General features: G+C 35.3%; 1 protein-coding gene across 1 annotated transcript in view; it reads right to left on the bottom strand.

The window, feature by feature from the left end:
- The window catches only part of Ica1l (islet cell autoantigen 1 like), a 127,814-nt gene that overhangs the window by 68,573 nt on the left and 36,014 nt on the right, over positions 1-23,227 (bottom strand). The window contains exons 4-8 of the mRNA XM_023710078.1: positions 11,005-11,128; positions 9,115-9,313; positions 6,821-6,946; positions 4,664-4,762; positions 1,903-1,985 (exon numbers count right to left, since the gene is read on the bottom strand). Coding sequence (XP_023565846.1) covers positions 1,903-1,985; positions 4,664-4,762; positions 6,821-6,946; positions 9,115-9,313; positions 11,005-11,128 — 631 coding nt within the window. The remainder of the gene's footprint in view (positions 1-1,902; positions 1,986-4,663; positions 4,763-6,820; positions 6,947-9,114; positions 9,314-11,004; positions 11,129-23,227) is intronic.

Raw genomic sequence — 23,227 nt, 5'->3', positions numbered from 1 at the left:
TCTCTCTTCTCCTCTCCTCTCCTCTCCTCTCCTCTCCTCTTCTCTTCTCTCTCTCTCTCTCTCTCTCTCTCTCTCTCTCTCTCTCTCTCTCTCTCCCTCTTTCCTTCTTTCTTTCTTTTTTGCTGCAGCAGGGTTGAACTCAGGAACGTACACTTGCCAGGCAGGTATTTACACCACTGAGCTATCTCCCCAGTCTCTCTCTCGCTTACTCGCTTGTATTTAATATAAGGTCTACAGGGTCTCACTACACAGATCAGACTCATAATGATCCTTGTTTTCAGGCTCCCAAGCACTGGAATTACAGGCACACACCACCAGCCAGTCTCAATCTCAGTCTCAGTGTGCCCCATGGGCAGGGCTGGCATAGCATGCCAGGGATCAAACCCAGTCCCTGCACTGTGTCTGCCTAAGCAGGCCCCTTAATCTGCTGAGCTATTGAAGTCTGTTTTTAACAAACCTTTAAAGATACTTTCAAAGCAATAATTTGTAGTATTATTAGCAAATACTACAGAATAACTCTGCTGAGCTATGGAAATTTACAATTAGCTTGGGATTTCCAATGACAGTATTATATATATATGGTTCTTCTTTTATTAGTCTTTTTAATTGAAGTATATATAATGACTATATTTATTGTGGGGAGTTGGTACATATATATATTTTTTGTCCTCTACCCCTTCTACTTCTCCTTGCTCCTTACAACGCTTGGTCCTCTTTCTATTTGCAAAAGTGCAATTTTCATCATTTTTTCCTTTTAATTCTTTTACATTGCTTTCCCTTCCCTCCCTTTCTTGTCTCCCCATCCATTTGAAAAAGATCTCACTACTTCCGATTTATCTATCTTCTATTTGCTCTGTCATGCATATGTATCATCCATTCATATTTGAATTTCTCATACTAGAGAAACCATCCAATATTTAAGCTTTTATGTATGACTTATTTCACTTAACATTATAGTGTCAATTATGTTCATTTACCTGTGAATGCTCAAGTTTATCTTTACAGTAGAGTACTACTCCATTTAAACAATTTGGATGGAAGAGAAGGTAAAGTGCTTAAAAAGGTGTTAATTGAAAATATTGCTTTCATAATCTTGAAGAGAATTTTGAATAAAGCATCCATGTAATGTGAGAATGTAAAATAATTACTAATACATTTAGCACATGATTTTAAGTGTCAATATATAATGAAGATAAATTAATTTATAAATAGACATTTGACAAATGTTGATCCTAAAACATTTATGTTTTCAATTTAGCCAAAAATTTGTTTGGATTTCCAATGGAAAAAAATGGGAAAATGCATAATTAGGATGACCTTCAACTCAACAATGATTTTTTTTAACTGGCCCTTATTTCTCAGTTTTTGTTTTACTGAGTCAGTCTGGTTAAAATTAAGTGGCAGCCCAGAGAGGAACATAAGGGAAGATATAATAAAAAGGAAACAGGCAATGTGAAGAACACGGCAATGTTTGTGATTAACCAATTTGAGTTCTATCTGTGTTATCTGGAGATGGACTTTTAATGGCATACCTCACTGATGCCAGTCCTTATCCCTCGCCTTTTCTTGCTGCCCTTTCTGAGTGTCACTAGAGGTACCTGTGGCTCTTACTACAATGTGTAGTGTTCCAAATGAGGAACCTGAAATAACCACTAGAGCTTATTTGTTATCCATGTCATCTCCTTTCCCTGCCACTTAAATGGTAATATACACAGCATATATACAGAACAGAAAATAATTGAAGGTAAAAGGCATGGATATATTACCTCAAACAAATGTTTAATGTTATTTGGGAAAATAACAGAGATTCGGTGAATTAGAGAAGCAACAATTATTTGCACATATATTATAAGGTTGTATCCAGGACTTCTACAACATAATATGTAGTGTTTGCCTGCTTACTTATTGATTTTTTCAGTAAGAAAAGTGTCTTCTAGTTGTTCTTTGATGTCTTCAGTAAGCTTGCTTGGAGTGTCTTGTAGTCGCTAAGGATAAGAAATTTAGTGTTAAGTAGAGAGAAAGAATCTATTTCTCTCTTTCTCTGCAAACAAAATGAGAATAAGAATTCTAGAGAACAATATAGGGCTGCTGGGGAGATAGCTCAGCAATCTAAGCATTTGCCTGGTAATCTCAAGGACGCAGGTATAATCCCCAGTACCGCCTGCCGTGCCAGCCCTGAAACCAGGTGTGGTGGTTTGTTATCCTGGCCTGTAAGCCCAGAACTGGGGAGGCTGAGACAGGAGGACCACTACACATCTGAGCTGCATAGTGAGACCTTATACCAAATAAATAATTAAGGATTTAGAGAACAATATAAAATGGATTCATTCTGAATTCAAGAGTGAGAGATATGAGAAATGTATGCTAATGTAGTCTGAACTGAGGCCCATATCATGCCTGTTTATCATGGAACTAGACAAACTATGATGGGGGCTACACACAGGGTTTTTCTTTTGTGTGTGTGTGGAACTGGGGATTGAACTCAGGCCCTTGCGCTTGCTAGGAAAGTGCTTATTCCACTGAGCCATCTCCCTGACCCCCAGACAGGTTGGTTTTATAACTTCGTGATAAGTCCATAGAAGATTTAACTGTTGCTAACCTATATTACAATGCTTTAAATGTATCTAAAGACTTTTCAGTTTCAAATCTGAGCAGAAATTAAATATAAAATGTACCTAAACTCAGAATTCAGTGAAGCGTTTATTATAGAAAAAGTAAAACAAACAAACAAAATACTAAATTCAAGGGCATCTTTTGGACTGGAAGATGCCATGTCATAATATAACTTAAAAATTTATCCCAAAGTCCAGTGTAATATATGGATGCAAGATATGAGTTCATCACAAATCACACATCTATCTTTGGGAATCTCACCAGAAATACTTTAAAGCTCTGCTAAAAATAAGAAAAAACAAATAAATTAAAAAGTCCTAAAGTTGGGCTGGGGAGATAGCTCAGTAGAATAAGCGCTTGCCTGGTAAGCACAGAGTCCTGAGTTCAATTCCCGGTACTGCAAAAAAACAAAAAACAACAACAACAACAACAAAAAAAAAACCCCTCAAGTTTAGTCTGTAACAATTGAAGAAAAAACTATGATAGTACAACCCTACTAGATACAACACATGTAAAGAAGGTGACTGAAAGATATACAAATATCAAAAGCAGCATAATCACAGCCAAAGAGCAACTATTACACTAATTGCTATATGAAGTATTGATCTAATATGTTAACTTTAGCTATAATTTTAGCTACATTTAGTATATAAGATTGGATCAAAAACTATGATGAATGTTTTTTAATGAATGTTTAAATTATAAAATAAAATTATATTAAAATACATAATGCCATTCAACATACTACTTTTTCTTAATTTTTTGAGACCGGATCTCACTGTGTAGTCCATGCTGGGTTTGAAATACTGGTAAGCCTCCTGCCTCAGCCTTCTGAGCACTGGAATTATAGGAATGTACCACTATGTTCAGCTGCCCCTCACTTTGAACACACTTGGGCCATTATTCTTGCTACTTTCTGAAGAAGTTCTAGAAGTCCTTTCTCAGGAGTATCCTTAGATATGCTGTTCTGTCTTTCTTGATGTCCTGAATCATGGTCATTTTGATCATGATTTTCAGGAAGAGCCAGAAGTTACACAGTGCTAGGTCTGGTGAATAAGGACATACTGTAATGTTTTTATAAGCCTGATTTTTCATTATGGGATGGCATTCAGCAACACTCACTGCATTTTTTATTACACCTTGTGAAGACACTTATGAAAGATGCCTTCAAAAACTGCTTGAGAAAATAGTAAGCATAGGACATACCTTTAAAGAAAGGGAAAATATTTTGAGGATGAAAGGCAACATATGTTTTACTGTAATAAAATTTTTATATAAAATACATTATATAGGGCTGGACAGATAGCTCAGTGGACTAAAGCACTTGCTTCAGCAGAGTGTAGTGGCTGGGGTTTGAGCCCTGGTGTGCTGTGCCAGCCCCGCCCCTGGGGTGCACTGAGACAGTGATTGAGACTGAGGGTGGTGGCTCACACCTGTAATCCCAGCACTTGGGAGGCTGAAAACAGGAGGATCACTACGCGTCTGATCTATGTAGTGAGACCTTGTTCTAAATACAAATTTAGAACATTTAGAAATTTTATATATATATAAACATGCATCATATCATGACCGTAACTGATATGTGTTGGGTATTAAGTCATATCTATGGCATCAGTCTAAAAGTAAAACAAGGAAATTTGTTTTTAACTTTTGAAATTGTAAGGTAGATAATGGGACCATTTTTGAGAATATACAATCATTTTCCATTACTTGCTCTTCTTAAATTTTTCCTTTCCATACTTTTCTTAATGCATTTACATTTTAATTTTGTTCTCATGAGCTCCCACCCTTTTATCTTACTACTATTTTGAGCCTGCCAGCAGCATTACCCTGGATTTTAGTGTTGCTAGCAGTGTTTGTAATCAGGCAAATGCAGTGCTGATTCTTGGCTGAAGGAGTGCAGAAAAATGCTTCCAATGATTTTGAAAATAAACTTTACAAAAAATAATTTCAAAAAATATACTTTACAAAAAATACATTTCAATGCTCAAACAATAGTTTCAAATGAAGTATAACACAGCTACGCAAGAAAGCATGGGGAAAAGTATACCTTGAGAGCTATAAAATCATATGGATGAAAGCCACTGTAGGCCTCATAGATTTGGGACATCATTCGAGCTGTTTTCTCCCAGAATCCAAGCAATGTTCTCTGTAGAAAAAGCAAAGGTGACAGTTCTGCTTTACCTCCATGATTTGTTCACTACTTCATTTCCTCTGTAGTGTAGACAAATAATTGCTGAGAAAGAAGCATCAGGAACTAAATTCAATTGTCCAAGTTAGGGAACAAAAATTAACCATAAATCATAATTTAGCACAAAAATGAGCACCTATGCTTGCATATATGTGTGTCTACCTATTTATAGCACTGGAATATGTACACTGGAACAACCTACAAGTGACTGCAGCTAAGAGAAAAAGCCCACGGATCAGAATATTGGAGAATCCCAAAGAGATATATTAAAGGTGTGGAAATATCAACCTCTACATAAGGAGAAATATATGTATAATCTTTATGTTGGTAAGGACACATCATTGTTTTTATCAGAGAAAATACTTATCATTGAATTTGGCCTTTCTTAGAGGGCAAAACTGACTTGCCCTCAAAATGTATTCTCAAGCTAATTCAAATAATTGGAAATTTCTCTTGTTGCTTCAAAGTGCAAAGTTCCTGTTCAAAGCAAAGGTGATGAGTGGAAAGAACAGAGGACAGTTAGCTGATAGCTCCTGTGCTTCAGGCATTGTGATGCACAGATGGTCATACACTTTTTATTTTCAAGTGAATATTTTTTTTTTAAATTTATTTAGTTTTGGTGGTACCAGGGATCAAACTCAGGACCTTGCGCTTTCTAGGCAAACATTTATTCCACTGAGCTATCTCCCTGGCCCCTCAAGTGCATCTTTTTCTGAATCCTAAATTCCACTGTACTGAACTGAATTAAGCAGACTCCCAAAAGCAGCAAGTAACTATTTCCTTTATCATTCTTTTATCTATATCTATCTATCTATCTATCTATCTATCTATCTATATCTATCTATCTATCTATCTATATCTATCTATATCTATCTATCTATCTATATATATATATATTTATATATATATATATATATATATATATCTTACATATATATGTATATGTATGTATTTCCTATATTATCTATGTATGACTTAGGATAATGTAAATATAATTGAGAATTCTGAATTAGTGTACAAAATTTCAACTTGACAGGGTAAAAAGAACATATGACCTAAAATTAGAAAAAAAGATTTTTTAAACTCAACCCTGCGATTTTCTTTAATTCTCTTAGGTTTCACTTTTCTCATCTATAAAATGATTAACAAAGCTTTCAAACTCCTTGAGCCACATTATCTTTGCTTTAAATGAAATTGCATGGAAAAGTTCAAAACCAGAAGTTGAGCAGCTCTCGGTGAAAAGGGGCTAACAGACCCTGAACTTAGCCTCCATTTCTCTTGTTGCTTCAAAGTTCAAAGCAAAGGTGATGAGCGGAAATAATAAAGGACAATTAGCTAATAGCTCCTGTGCTTCAGACATTATGCTGCACAGATGGTCACTTTTTATTTTCAAGTGAACCTTTTTAATTTTATCTATTTATTTGGCATTGCAATTTTAACTTGAGATGGTTCCAAAGTTCCAAAGTTTCTCTCCCTAGAGGACACCAAGGAGGGTAACATGAGTTAGTGGAGTAGATAATCTCTAAGGGATTGAACCTGGGTCCTTGTGCTTGTCAGGCAGGCACTTAGACCGCTGAGTTATCTCCCTGGCCAGATACATGGAATTTTAAAAAATAATACCAATTTCTCTTCTCTGTATCACTAATAGTCCATAATTAATAATGAAGTTTTTGATTACTTTTATCAACTGTAGGAAATTCTTTCTAGTAGACATCTTTAATATGAATGACAGATGGAAATTATATAGTTTAGAATTGTATTGTTGCTATAACCTCAGTAAATCATCTATGGTGGAGTCAAAGAAATCTGATTAGCTATATAATTTTTTGTTTATTTATTTATTTCTGCTGCAACAGGGATTGAACTCAGGCCCTTGCGCTTGCCAGGCAAGCACTTATTCTACTGAGCTATTTCCCCGGCTAATTATATAATTTTTTGCATGCTTTATCCAACTTTAAAAAGAAATTTTACCACTTCTCTTTACTACAAGGACATGTTAACCATGGAGATGGGTACCTGGTAGGTAGTGAGTGAGTGAGACAGCATGTTGCAGCGACTAGCTCCAAGCAAATCCACTTTCTGACAAACATCCTTCTTTAACTTGTCAAAAGAACCTTTACTATTTCTCACTTGGATCTGTACCTGCAATCATACAAATGTTAATTATTACTGCCAGTAATACAGCTATCACTTTAGTTCATAACAAATATTTTCAGATCCATGGAATTCTTTTTTTTAATCTTTTATTTATTTGGTACAGGGTCTTGCTTCACAGCCCACACTCATAGTGATCTTGCTGTCTCAGTCTCCCCAGTGCTGGGATTACAGGTGTATACCACCATGCCCAATTTTGGTGGCTGGCTTGGCATGGGGCTGGCATGGCAATCAGTACTGGGGATCGACCCTGGGTCCTTGTGCTTGTCAGGCAGGTGCTTAGATCACCGAGCTATCTCCCTGGCCAGATACATGGAATTCTAATAAATAATACCAATTTCCTTTCTCTGTATCACTAATAGTCCATGATTAATGATGAAGCTTTTGATTACTTTTAGCAACTGTAGGAAATTCTTTCCAGCAGACATCTTTAATATGAATGACAGGTGGAAATTATATAGTTCATAAGAAAAAAATATTCCAAATAAAAAGAAGCATCTAAGGTGAATAGTATTTATCTAAAAACAGAAGAATAAATGGAAAGGGACCTAATTAAAATGGTAAGAAGCAATATTCCTGAATCATCCAGATATTTATAATATTTCTTAAGACTTAAGGTGAGTCAGGTGTAATTAGGTAGTATACTCAGCTTCTAAATGTATTCAGACAACAAACATTTATAAGGTGTCTATCTTGCACAAAGCACTGCTCTAGGCACTGGAATACTGTGGTGAACAAACCTGTGTTTTCCCCCATCATCCTTGGGAAAGGAGGCATAAGGAAAAAGAAGTACATAAACATAAAATAATCTCAGCTCAGAAAGACAGTGAATAAACGAACAGAAATGGGAAACTACTTTCAATAAAATGGCCAAGGAAGGCTTTATGCTCACTATCGCATGATCAGGAAAAGAAGATGATGAGAAGGCTGTGCTGACTCTGAGGAAGTATTCCAGGACTAGGGCACACCAAGGACAAGTGTCCTGAGAGGGGGTAAAGAGCTTATCATGTGCACAGAAGAGGAAGGAATAGGGCAGAGCATATCCTTCCTAGAGCACAGGAAGCAAGAACAAGACAAGACTGGCTTAAGGACTAGATTCAAACTGTGCAGAGCTTTTTGGGTCCAGATGAGAATTTGGGTTATAGTTCAGTTTTTTCCCCTTAATTAAGGTAAAATTCACAAAACACAATTAACCATATTGAAGTGTAAAATTCAGTGGTAATTAGTGCATCAACAATGTTGCTCAACCATTCCCTTGAACTCAATTCTGTCAAGGATTGTGAGAGGGATAGTGTAAGAGGTGGTTATGGTTGACCTGTTGGGAATAATTAATGAGACAAACCACTTTCAACAGCTGGCACAAGATATATTACAAGTTTTATTATAGCTTCCTTAGATATTAAATTAATCTGAAATTAATGTCAATACCCATATATGGTAAATCTAAGGGATATAATTTATAATGAGTTATCTAGCAAAAACACATACCTATACATAGTTGCTTACAAGGTTTGTGGTAAAATTTTATATTGTGACAGAAGAAATTTGATAAAGTAAAATATTCGATTAATTCAAATTTTATTAGGTAAATGAAAAATGTGATAACTTTTACTTTTTCTTAGCATTAATAATCATTTTACATAAAATTTTACTTAAATTATATATTTTCCTGTGGTAAAAACTATTTTATTCTTGCAAACAACTTTCAAAAGTCCTGGTAAGCAATATTTTAAGTATGAAGTTGGCCACAGTGGTGTACACCTATAATCCCAGCTACTCAAGAGGAAAAAAAAGAGGAACACAAGTTCAAGGTCAGCCTGGGCAATTCAGTGAGATCTTGTCTCAAAATGAAAAATATAAAGGGCTGAGGGTATAACTCAGTGAGGGAGTACCTCTGATTTTAATCCCTAACACCACCAAAAAAAAGAAAAAAAGTATAGTTAGAGCTACTGTGAGGTGAATAAAAAAATTAATAATGAAGGTCGATGGGGGGAAATGCCACTCAAAGAGTTAATATGTGACAGCATTTTCTATGTCAACCAACCAAAATTTTATAATAAAACAGATTTTTCAAAACTAGTCTAATATAATCTTCCTTAAGTTATTCTGTATCATCTCTGTGTTTTATGTATCAAGAAAGGGATATAATTTCATACTTTTCTGAACTTTTCCATTTGCTTTAAAGTATCTGGGTCCAGTTCTTGAGATACATCTTTCATCCACAGCAGAGCTCCTCTGTATTCTGTACGTGCCTGCTCCATCCGTTTAATTGTTGTCAAGGTATCAGACACAGCCCTTTGGCTGAATGTTGCTACTTCTTGCTTAAGACGAGACAGAGGAGTACACAAAGCCAATCTAGTGGCAGAGAGGTAAAAATTAGAGTTGTACATCCCATAAACAAAACAAAAGAAGAGTTTAAATCAATCATAGATCATATTTTCTGTAAACATGAGTCTACAAATAGGAAATTAATAGGATGGACAAAAATTCAGAAAGCAAAGATTATATTACTAACTTCAAATTATTAAAGGTATTTTTATACTATTTTACTTTAGGAAATACAAAATGTTTACATTAGCAATAATAATCCCTGTATAATCTTCCAAATTAACTTTCTATTTAGAAGAGTTCTGAGGATAACAGAGGACTTGCATTCATAAAGTATCCAATTCAAGCAACATAAAACCGTTCATTTGACAAATATAGGAAAATCTTTAGAAGAGCAGAGAAGACACTAGAACTAATTAATATGGAGTTCTTAGCAGATAAGGATGAAAACAAAGCAAGAATTTGAGAAACAAATCAAATCTACTTTTGACATAGTAGCCCTTCAGGGCTCTCAGTACTATTTCTTTCTCACTTCCTCAAGATGGATTTCTACACTGATGTGGAATTTTAGAACAAAGCCATAGAAGTGGGATTATCATCATTACAGGCCTGAGAAGGCCTGTTTTCTTTCTTTTGCTTTTAAGGGGGTGGCAGGGAAGGAAAGTTGAGAGAGGGTTTTAGTGTGTAGTTCAGGCTGGACTTTAATTCACTATGTAGCCCAGGCTAGTCTTGAACTAGTGGAGATTCTCCTCCCTCAAACTTCTGAAAGCTAGCACTATAGGCATGCAACACCACGCTCAGCTTGCTTTTTTATTTATTTATTTTTTTATGTATTTGATACAGGGTCTTACTACACAGCTTGGATTCATAGTGATCCTCCTATTTTCAGCCTCCCTAGCTCTGGGATTACAGGCATGCACCACCATGCCTGGTCTCAGTGACCAACTCAGAGTGCCCAGAGGTGGGGCCATCATGTCATGTAGTGCCGGGAATCGAACCCCAGTCACTGTTTGCCTAAGCAGGTGCTTAGGTCCGCTGAGCTATCCTGCTGGCCTCAGCTTGCTTTCATTCTTCTGAAATACAGAGTCTGTCTATATTTAATAATCATAGGAGATTCTTTGTAGCAGAGATATTTATACATTTATATAGTTCAGTTCTGGAGTACTTGGACACTATGCAAAAAGACTTTGGTTTTGCTTCCCAGCACTACCAAAAAAAAAAAAAAAAAAAGTGAAAGAAAAATAGTTTTAAAATTATCCATCTTGTGACTCTTCTACATTAAGACATTTAAGAAATAGAAATGCAGCCATAAAGCTATTTCTAGGAACTAGGTGACCAAGAATACCAACTTTTTGTTGTTTTTAGTCTTTTTGAGACAGTCTCGCCATGCAGTTAACACTGGGTTTGAGCTCAGTTTGTAGCCCAGGCTGGTCTCAAATTCACAATGATCCTCCTGCATCAGCCTCCCAAGTGCTGGGATTACAGATGTGTGTCACCATGCCTAGCTAAGAATACCAATTTTTAAATACTTCTTTTAAATACAAAATTAATAATTAAGAGCTAAGCATCAAAACAGTTATATAGTTCAGTTATATACTGTAATAACTTTTTATTGGGGTGATCAATGACCTTTCCTCTGCAAATATACAAATGTAAGTACATATGTCAAAATTGCCATATTGACCACAAATGTAAAGATGATGAAAGCCATGGTAAACCTTTGCTTGGCTGAGGAACATAGTGCCTTGCCAGTGGCATCCATCATTTTGCCGGCTTGCGTTGCATCCCGTTCTGCTTGAAACTTTAAAAAGAGCCCTAGCTCATTTTCCTCCTCTGATATAACTAGAAAAAAAATTTACAGTACTGTTAATTGTTCCATTTCATCATTTGTTTAACATGCATATACACAACTAAAATTATAATAGCAATAACACTCTATAATAAGAATTATTACCTGGGGGAGGAAGAACAGAGACTTACTTTAAAACTATACATGCCTAGGCTCCACTTATCAATATTGTGATTTTATAGGTCTGAGTATATGATCTTTTTGTGATAGGATCTCACTACAGACTTCAGTCTGGCCTTGAACTCACTGCAATGCTGTTGCCTCAGCCTCCCAAGTGCTAGGATCACAGGCATGTGCCTATATGCCCAGCTGAGGACATGCTTTAACAAGAATCTCTCAGCTGGATTTTATGCAGGAAATCAATAAACTTTGCTTTGGGAAAACTTATCCTTTTTTTTTTTTTTTTTGTATTTAGTGCGGGGTCTACAGGGACTACAGGGTCTCACTACACAGATCAGACGTGTAGTGATTCTCCTGTTTTCAGCTTCCCAAGTGCTGGGATTACAGATGTGCACCACCATGCCCAGTCTTGGGAAAACTTATCTTTAGCAAAAGAAATTAATTAAAAAAATAAAGCCACAAACAATGCATTTCAAATGTTCAGAGATATATATTTAGGATTATTGTCTTTAACAAAATATTTGTTTCCTTGTACACTTGTTAACTTGTTCATGAATCATCTTGGCCTCGGTTTCCCATGATTTGGGAGGCCCAAAATTCTATTGCATAAACTCTAAAATTTATTATCTTGTACACTGCTATTCAATGCGGGCCATGGACTAGAAACTGTCCATAATTGTCTGCTATCTGCACTGCAAAAAACAAAGTTACTGAAAATAATTGCACAGATTTTTGTTAATTTGCCTGAGTACACCATCAAATCTAATAATAAAAAATGTGAAAAACTTGGTGTGTAGCTCAATAGTTGAATGCATACCCATCATGTGCAAGTTCCATGTCCAGCTGAGCCCAATGTCTAGCTTCCCTCCCAAAAAAAGAAAAGGAAAAATTAAATTTATACTTTGCATGTATTGTTTAAATTTTAATTTTCTACAAGTTCAGTTTTTTAACTTTTCCATACTTTCTATTTATCTATATTTAAAGTTTCTCATATATGAGAAACCATGTGATATTTAAGCTTTATATCTTATTTCACTTAACATTATGTTTTCAAGTTGTATCTACAAATACAAGTCTACCCACAAATATAAGTTTATTTCTTCTATGGTAAGGTAGTTCTCCATTGAGTATAATACCACATTTTCTTTATCTAGTTATCTGTACATGGATAGTGGTCATGTAAATCTTATTATAAATTGTGCTGCTATAAAAATGGACATAAATCTCCAAATTATCTATTTTGTTCTTTCAAAAGTATTTTAAGATAAATGTTAATTAGTTTCATTTATACTAGTGTCTTTTGTTCATTGAAAAAAGGTTTTTTCCCTTTAGATGTTTGTTTTTTCTTTGTAAGAGAGAATCCTTTTTTTGTTTACAATTTATACTCTGAATAACTTTGGTCACTCTTATAAGATCATGATATACAGTGTACTAACCACTGTTATTCTCTTATTGTTTTGTTATGAAATTTGGGTTTGTTAATAGAAGAGTGTTTTATATTTTCTTTTAAAATATCTACTTGAACTACATTAAAAGTAAAAAATAAAAATTTATTTTTATTGCATTTTCTAATATTACAAGTCACAACACAAAAAATTGGTCCTTCCCTAGAGAGAATTTAAGAAACACTGATCTGTATGGTGATTGTTTAACCAGAATATGATGGATAAGAGAGAAAGGCAATAAAATGTTTCAGTTGCACACTTAAAGTGAACAAAAGAACAGATGTCATGCACTTTCACCTTAAATGAAAGAAAAACTAAATTTAAAAATGTTCTTTCCCCACTCTGGTGATTTCCACAAAGATTTATAATATTGGAAGCTGGCAGTGTAGTTCAGTGGTACAGCATGTGCTTGGCACACGAGGCCATAAATTCAATTCCCAGCACTATACTCCTAAAAAAAAATATGTATACATATAGCATTATACTAATCCACATTGGTCTGGTCTAATTCTTAATAGAAGTTGTATTACCCAAATAGTCTTAAATAAGTCATATTCATACACAATCTCAAAGAGAGAGTGTAAGAGCTGGGGATATAGCTCAGGAGCACAGCTCCTGCCTGCTGGGACAAAAAAAAAATAATTAGGGGCCAGGGAGATGGCTCAGTAGAATAGTGCTTGCCTGGCAAGCACAAGGGTCTGAGTTCAATCCCTGGTTCCGCAAAAAATAAATAAATAAATACATAAAATAAAATAAATAAAATAAAGAGGGAGAGGATAAAAGGAACAGAGAGACAGAATGAAAGTAAAACACACAATGAAGTCTGTACACATATAATCTCATCCTCATTCTAAAATGTTTCTGCCAGCCCTGCCCCCAGGGCACGCTGAGACAGAAACTGGGCATGGTGGCGTGCACCTGTAATCCCAGCTCTTGGGAGGCTGTAAACAGGTGGATTACTATGAGTCTGATCTAGTAGTGAGATCCTGAACACCCTGTAAACCCTTCAAACCCTTCCCTAACACACACACACACACACACACACACACACACACACAAAAGCTCCATTAGCTGTGAATAGATATAGTGATTTGGGGGCAAAATTTAAGACCTCAAGCTTGCCAGTATTTTTTCATATTTCCATTTTTTGCACAAGACATTCTTGCTCCCAGTGAATGGCTGGGATGGCCTTTTAATGCTTAGTAAAATATTTGATCCTTAGCAATCTGATCCCAAACTTTCACCTTATCCTCTTATTTAAGTTACAAAATATGCCCACAAAACATGGCTGACACTGACAAAGGATCTACAATCTGAGGTACAGGGTCTCAGGATAATCCTGAGGGGATTTCACTGATCTTATCAGATCCAAAAGCTACAATTCTTGTTGCATAGGTCTTGCCTTATCTTGGTCTTAACAATTCAGCAGAAAAGTATAAAAATGAAGTATAAGAAGTAAAGCCATGCTGTTATGTTGAGCTGTAGGGGACTCAGGTCAACAATTTCTGACATTGCCAGTCAAGTGGGAGCCCCAATACTATTATGGACTACTGGACTCTTTTAGAATATTTTGCTGAGTTAACACACCTATAATATTCAAATGATGGAACGAAATAAAAAAGGGGATACAGATGAATGTCCATTTTGTATCTGTGGATTCAAATGGTTAGGATAAGGGGCCGGGGACATGGCTCAGTAGAATAAGCGCTTGCCTGGCAAGCACAAGGGTCTGAGTTCAATCCCCGGTTCCGCAAAAAAAAAAAAAAAAAAAAAAAAAAAAGAGGTTAGGATAGATATGCAGTTACATTCTCTTAATTCAGTGAATGGAGGGATTTGTTCTTATAGTGTTTGCAAATAGGATATCATGTCTGCATCTTGTACAGCAAATAACCACTAGGAAGAGAGTATGCAATGTGTTAATTATTGAAACTGTCCTACCAATTTGATTTGAAACTGTCTCATTGTTATTTGTTTCTCAATGACATTATGGGAAAAAACATACCCACATAGGCCTTTCTCATTCCTTAAACTCATTCCCTGAACTATGAATCTCTCTTTTTTTTTTTTTTTTTTTTTTTTGCAGGACCGGGGATTGAACTCAGATCTTTGCGTTTGCCAGTCAAGCGCTTATCTTACTGAGCCATCTCCCCAGCCCCTATGAATCTCTTCTTTTCTTCATATATTCAACTTCTATAAGCCTTTGAATTTTAATTCAGCTTCCATTATGGAGTCACTTATATGGATTATTCTACTCTATTATTTTTCATTTTAGGAATTCATAATAATATCAATAGCACTATACTGGATTCAATTACATACTATTTCTACCATCTCTAATTTTGTTACAAAAAGTTGTTTCTACAATTATTTCCTTAGAAAAAGATCATAGTGCTGCATAAGGCAGGTACTCATGAAATACTTGAATAATTATGCAATATTGGATTTCTCTCTTTAATGGAATCATATATGAGCTTTGATATAAAGTAGTACATTAACTTATAACATTTCACAAAAAAATCATTCACTTATTGAGCAAATACTTATTGAATACAGACTACATGCTAGACATGTTTATAGACTTTGAGGAAACAGAAATTAAAAACAAATTTCTACCACCTATCTACCAGACTCTCCTGAATTCCACCCACTGCCCACCCGACCGACCCCAGTCAGCTGCCAGGATGGCACACCACCAGAACGTCCCACCTCTAGCCAGCAGTCAGGCCTGGTGTGGAACCCAGGAGAGGAACTCCTGGAAGAGTGGCTACGAGCAAGATCCAGCCAGCTAATCCAGGAGCAGAATAGCTTGCTAGTGGGGCATAGCAGGTCACTTTCCCAGGCAGCAACAGGAAGAAGCCAAGCACAGCAGTCAGACCCAAGCAAGGCCCAGCTGAACAAGGTCAACTTGGTAGGTTCAGACCTGGTAAGCTGAAACACACTGGTAGGCCCAGATCTGTGACAGCATTCTCATGCTCTTTCATGCTATCTCATTTCCTCTCATTCCCCCTCATTCCTCCTCATTCCCCTCATTCATATTCATTCTCTCTCTCATTCTCTCTCTCTCTCTCCCCCCCCACCCCCAGAGACGGGTCAACAGGTAACCAGAGTGAAAGTTAGTCTGGAAGTCCCTTGATACATCAAAGGGAGGTGATTGGACAGATCTCAGGGGAACTAATTCAAGTACGTTTTAATTTAAATACAAATTCCCAATTTTATATCTGCTTAGCTATACAGTCATGATACAGGCCCTCACGACCTAAAGTACAAACTCATCAATTACAAAAGTTTCTTAAGTGCTAAATCTTACTACCCATTATTAGTGATACTAATTATAGTACAGTAGATACAAAATTGCAACTGCCTTAACTACATAATCTCCCTTGGGTAATAATTTTGGTAGGAGCTAAGGTAACTACAACACCAAGGCTCCACACCAAAGGTCAGAGGACAGTGGTATACAAAATGACAAAGAGGAGGAAATGCAGTCTCAGACCTGAGCCCATCCAGAACAAATGCAGGAGACACTAGCATTGAAGGGATTGAAAGCCATACTCCTAAAACCTATGAAATACTAGCATCTGAAGTAAAAAATAAAAAATAAAAAAAAAAAACAAGTGCAGAGAGCTATGGAGGATATCAGATCAGAAATAATTGCCAAAGTTAAAAAAAATGTAACTATAATGAAAGAATTACTAAGTGCTTCTAAAGTAGATACTGATAAAAAAAAATAGAGGAGAATAGAAAAATGATGGAATCCTTGAATGAACAATTTAGGAAAGAAACACTATGCATGAAACAGAGTCAAAAAGATATACATGAAATTAAAACCTCAATCACAAGCTGATAAAGCCATTTGAATGAAAATGAAGATAAGAGCTTCAGTCCTTGAAGACACTGTTGCAGCTAGTAAAAAGTAAGAAGAGATCTCTTTAAAACAACTAGGATACAGGAAAAAAATCTCAACATCTGCAAGAAGAGGCAAAGATGAACAACATAAGACTAATAGGTATCAGTGAGAAAGAAGGTGTCAAAACATATGATATAAAAAAAATCAGAAATATATGCAGAAGTGATAGCAGAAAACTTCCCAAATATGGGGAAACAATCTGACATTCAGGTAACTGAAGCATATAGAACTCCAAATAACATCAACACAATTAAAACCACACCAGACATATAATAATCAAGGTCCCAGAAATCCAGCACAAGAACAATATACTAAAAGCTGCTAGAGAAAAGAAATAGAACATATTTAAAGGAAAACCCATCAGAATAATGGCATATTTCTCTTCCCAAACCACCAAATCAAGAAGAGCATGGAGCAAAGTACTTCAAGTTTTCCATGAAAACAAATTCCAGCCCAGAATGCTATACCCTGAAAAACTCTCTTTCAAGTTTGCTGGAGAAGTGAAATACTTCCATGACAAAGAACAACTAAAGAATTTCATGAAAACAAAGCACAGACTACTACAAGATATTCCGGAGAGGGACCTAAATGACCAGAACTCCACGAATGAGAATGGAAAGAACCCGCCAAACAGGGCAAACAATTAAGCACAGCAGAAAAAGGGGTATACAACAGCAGGTAAATAACATGTCAATCGTAAATCAATACATCTCAATTCTAACCATCATTGTAAATAGACTCAATTCACCAATTAAAAGAAATAGACTGGCACAGTGGATTAGGAAGCAAAATCCAACAATATGCTGTATACAAGAAATACACTTAACTCATAAAGAAATTCATAGACTGAAAGTCAAAGGATGGAAAACAATACTACACATCCTGGCACCTCAGAAACAAACAGGGGTAGCAATCCTGTTCTCAGTTTGAACTTCAAACCAAGAATGATCAAAAGAAATAATAGAAGACCAATACATACCGGTGAGGGGAAAAATACAAGAGGAAGACTCATAAATATGTCACAAATATGTACACACCAAACACGGGAGCACCCAACTATATAAGACAAATCCTAATGGACATGAAAAGTCTAGGGACTGGAGAGATGGCTCAGTGGAATGAGCGCTTCTCTGGCAAGCACAAGGGCCTGAGTTCAATCTTTGTTTCTGGGAAAACAAAAAGAAAAGAAAAGTCTAATATCCAATATCACAATCTTAACAGGAGATCTTAACATTCCCTTACCCCAAAAAGATAGCAAGAACACAGAAAATTAGCAAGAAAGTAGCAGAACTGAACCAGAACTTGGAACAAATGGGCTTAGTGGACATATACAGAGTGTTCCACCCAACCACATCTTTTTTCAGCTGCACATGGGTCATTCTCTAAAACAGACTACATACTAGTCCATAGGTCATGCTTAACTGTATGCAAAAAACCCAGAAATTAACCCATGCATATTATTCAACCACAGTGCAATGAAACTGGTAATAAATGACAGAAGAAACCACAAAATCCCCATACATACATGGAAATTAAACAACACCCTCCTCAGAAATCAACGAGCTACAGATGAAATTAAACAAGTAATTTAACAATATCCATAATTCAATAAAAACTCAAGTACAACTTATCAAAATTTATGGGATGCAATGAAAGCAGTTCTTAGAAGAAAATTTATAGCTGGGAATTCACACATTAGAAAAACAGAATAGGAACAAATAAATACCCTAATGCTGCACCTCAAATGTCTAGAAAAAGAAGAGTAAATCAAACTCAAAGCCCAAAGACAGGAGGAAATTATAAAGAGTAGAGCAAAAATTAATTCAATTGAGACAAAGAAAACAGTTCAAAGAATTAATGAATCAAAAAGCTGGTTCTTTGAAAGATTAAATAAAATTGGTAAGCCCCTAGCTAACCTCATCAAAAAAAGAAAAAACTCAAATTCAAGCAATAAGGAATTAAAAGGGTGAAATTACCACAGACCCTGTGGAAATTTAGAAGATCATCAATGGCTGTTTTGAGAATCTTTACTCTCACAGAATTGAAGACACAGAAGTAATGGACAGATTTCTAGAAAGGTACAAATTACCAAAACTGCAAGATGGTACAACAACTCTCAAACCAAATAACAGCCAATGAAATTCAAAATATAATTTTAAAAAACCCCTATTGACAAAGAAATTCCCTGTCCTGATGGATTCATAGCTGAATTCTACAAGAAATTTACTGAAGATATAACCCAAATACTCCTCAAACTCTTCACTAAATTGAAAAGGAAATGATTCTCCCAAAATCATTCCTGGAGGCAAGTATTATACTGATATCAAAACCAGAGAAAGATGCACCTAAAAAAGAGAACTATAGGCTAGTCTCCCTCATCAACATAGATGTAAAAATTCTCAATAAAATCCTAGCAAATAGAATACAGCAAATTATCAAGAAGATTATATACCACGACCAAGTAGGATTCATCCCAGGGATATAAGGATGGTTCAACATATGCAAATCTATAAATGTAATATACTACATCAATAGAGCCAAATCCAAAAACCACATGATCATCTCAATTGATGCAGCAAAGTCTTTTCACAAAGTACAAAACTCATTCATGTTCAAAGTCCTACAGATAATTGGAATAGATGGCCTCTACCTCAATCTGATAAAAGCCATCTATGACAATGCAACTGCTAACATAATTATAAATGGGGAAAAATTGAAATCATTTACTCTCAGATCAGGTAAAAGACAAGGATGCCCTCTATCACCCCTCTTATTCAATACAGTTCTGGAATCATTAGCTAAAGCCATTGGACAAGAGAAATAAATAAAAGGAATAAGAATAGGTAAAGAAGAAGTGAAACTATCATTATTTGCAGATGACATGATACTTTACTTGGAAGACCCAAAAACCTTCACCAAGAAGCTACTAAAATTAATACACAAATTCAATAGCATAGCAGGATACAAAATCAATACTAAAAAGTCAATAGCATTCCTTACACAGATGACAAACACATTGAGAGAGAAATTATAGAAACAATAACTTTCACAAGAGCTCTGCAGAAAATGAAATACCTGGGAATTAATCTAACTAAAGAAGTAAAAGATCTATTCAATGAAAATTATGGGTTGCATGAATCTATATATGTGATAAAATGTCAAAGAACTATATGCTGACTTTACATAAGAATCAGTTTTCTGGTTTTGATATTGTTTTGTAGTTACATAAGATGTAATATATAGCTAATAAAATAACTGCTTCTCAACTTCCTCAAATAGAAAATAAAACAAAAAATGGAACTCACATCAGAAACAAATATAAGTCCATTTCAGTTAAATAAATTGTTTAAAGAAAAAAAAAACAAGGAAAGAAAGAAACAAAGAAAATTACGGTACTCTGAAAAAAGATTGTAGAAGATTTCAAAAAATGTAAATATATTCCCTGCTCCTGGATAGGAAGAACCAATTGTAAAGATGGCCATAGTCCCAAAATTGTTATACAGATTTAATGCAATCCTTATCAAAATACCACCAACATACCTCACAGAGCTAGAGAAATCACTCCTAAAATGTATTTGAAACCAGAAAAAAACACAGAATAGCAAAGGCAATCCTGGGCAACAAAGGAAAGGCAGGAGGCATTACAATTCCTGACTTAAAAGTATACTACAAAGCTACTGTGATTAAAATCAGCATGGTATTGGCAAAAAAAGTAGACCTAGGGATCAATGGAATAGATTAGAAGATGAAAAGCAACTACAAATACACTCAGTCATCTTATCTTTGACAAAGGGGCCAAACACGCTTACTGGAAGAAAGATAGTGTCTCTAACAAATGGCGCTGGAAAAACTGGCTCTCTACATGCTGAAACTAAAATTTGACCAAGATCTATCACCATGCACTAAACTGAAGTGAAAATGAATTAAAGATCTAAACATTAAAACAGAAACACTAAATCTCCTGGAAGAGAAAGTAGGTGGAAATCTTGAAGACATTGGAGTAGGCAAATAGTTCATGAATAAAGATCAAACTTCCTGGAAGTTACTTGAAAGGATTAACAACTTGGATCTCTCATATTGAGAAGTTTTTGCACAGCAAAAGAAATTACCAACAGAGTGAAAAGACAACCCACAACTTGGGAAAAAAATCTTAATAAGCACTCAGACAAAGGTCTTCTAAAATTTATAAAGAACTAAAAAACATTAGGGCCCCAAAATTTAAAGGCCCAATCCAGAAATGGGCATCTGAGATGAATACATACTTCTCAGAGGAAGAAATAGAAGAAGCAAATAAATACATGAAAAAATGCTCCACCTTCCTAGCCATCCTTGAAATCCAAACTAAAACAACACTGAGATATCATCTTACCCCAGAAAGAATGACTATCATAAAGAAATCAACCAAGAACGAATGTTGGAGAGGCTGTGGGGAAAAAGGAACCCTTTTCCACTGTGAGTGGGAATGTAGAGTAGTACAACCACTATGGTAATCAGTGTGGACACTCCTCAAAAAACTAGGACTGGAAATCTCATTCAATCCTGCTATCCCTCTTGTGGGAATTTTCCCAAAAGGATTGAAAACATCGTATCAAAGTGATATATGTGCACCTATGTTTATAGCAGCACAATTTGTGATAGCCAAATCTTGGAAACAACCAAAATGCTTATGACTTCAGGAATGGATAAAAAAGATGTGGTATTTTTATACAATGGAGTATTACTAAGCTATAAAGAAAAATAAACTCAAAGCCTTCATATATAATTGGATGCAACTTGAAGATATACTTCTAAGTGAAATCAATCAGGCCCACATGTGTAAATATTGTATTGTTTGCCTAGTGTAAGAACTCAGAATGAAAAATAATCAAAGTGTTATGTGCATTTTATACTTATACATTACATATGCCATTATGCTAAAAAAACTCAAAAGAAGATATAAAATTTGAAAGGTATGACACAGTTAAATGGAAAATGAGAACTTAAGGATTAAACAACAAAGAGAGAGCAAGAAGAAGTTAGGAAATATGGCAGAGGCAAAATCATACATTTATATAAACAAGATGGTTAAGGCAATGGTCCTAAGAATCTCCATCAGGTTCTTGAAAATAGCAGTTAATGGGTAGAATTTTCACCCTAACTAACTATATATGCTGATATATGAGAACTGAGCAACTGCACTGAGGATAGCAATGTGTAATACTAAAACCATGCTTGAAATACCCATCATTTTGTTCTTCTAAATGTGCACTATTTCTAATATCATATCGATTATTGCTATAATCTCTTTAAAGTAAGTGTTTGTTAAAAAAAAAAAAAGGTAATAAAAGAAAACAAGAGACAAGGCAAAAATGTCACAGGACTGTTCTGCTCCAATGTTGTATATGATTTGATTTCTAAATTTCTGTGTAAAAATGTGTAATTGATTTTTTTCACATTCTGTGGGGATATAAAGTTAGAATATCTATGGTTGTTGGAAAATAGAAGTTCCGTGTTATATCTAAGGTGTTTGATATACAGATAGTGATGTTAAGCCCAGCTGCCTCTGTTACAGGGCAATAATATCATTAAGCTTCTCTTCTGGATGTTAAACAATTAAAGTTTACAGAAAAAATCATAGAAATAGAGGAGCTACAAGGACAGCCAATATTTTGGCCCTAGCCCTTCAAGGTCAGTGAGGACTCAGGACATATGAGAACCTCTACTGTGATATGATGTAACTCAGCGGTGTCCCAAATTTTCTGATCAAGGAGATTATGGGGGCCACAGAGGAAAGTGATCAACAATGTATAGTGTGCCTAAGGAGAGTTACCTAGAAAGAAAAATTCCCTCAGTCGTTCACAGAGAGCAGAATGGTCAAGCAATGGCTGTGACTCATCCAGACGGCTGACACTGACAAAAGATCCACAAGGTGCTGTACATGGTTCCAGGGTAAATCCTGAGGGGATTTGACGGACATTGTCAGACAGAAAAAGTTACATTTTGAATTATATAGGTCTTGCTTTAACTAGGTATTAACCATCTAGCAGAAAAGTGTAACCATAAGGCATAAAAGTAAAGCGATATTAATATGCTGAGCTGTAAAAGACTCATTTCATCAACTTAAGACAATTGCCAGTTGTGCTGATAACCCAGTACTATTATGGACTATTGGGCTATATTGGGTTATTTTGCTAAATTCAAGTACCTACAATCTTTCGTCTGGCATCAAGTATGAAAAAGTCCTTTAAAGACTTCTCCAAATACACTTTTTCTAACAACAATGGAACACCTATCTCTGACTAAACAAAACAAAAAGGGATATAAAAGACTGTTATTGTTGCTGTTGTCTGTGTGTATGTGTGTGGAAAAAAATGTTTATACAAGGTAGTTAGGATAGATATACGGCTACTTTCTCTTAGTTATGGGAAAAAATAACAAAAAATAGATAAAATATATAAATGTTGAATATTAAAGAAAATTGTGGAAACAAAGAAGGGTACTGAATTTGAGATATAGGGTTTACGGAAGACCTTATTAAAAAGATGACATTAGCTCAAATACCTAAGGGAGGTTAGAGAGCTCATTATGCAAAATGGGCTGCTTTAAAGAGATTAATAAAGCTAAATAAGAAAGGATTTTAG

This window comes from Octodon degus, unplaced genomic scaffold, assembly GCF_000260255.1.
Source record: "Octodon degus isolate 3935 unplaced genomic scaffold, OctDeg1.0 scaffold00016, whole genome shotgun sequence".
In the NCBI taxonomy this organism is placed as follows: domain Eukaryota; kingdom Metazoa; phylum Chordata; class Mammalia; order Rodentia; family Octodontidae; genus Octodon; species Octodon degus.
Note: the sequence above shows the minus strand (reverse complement) of the source record. Positions and strands in the feature narration are given on the sequence as shown.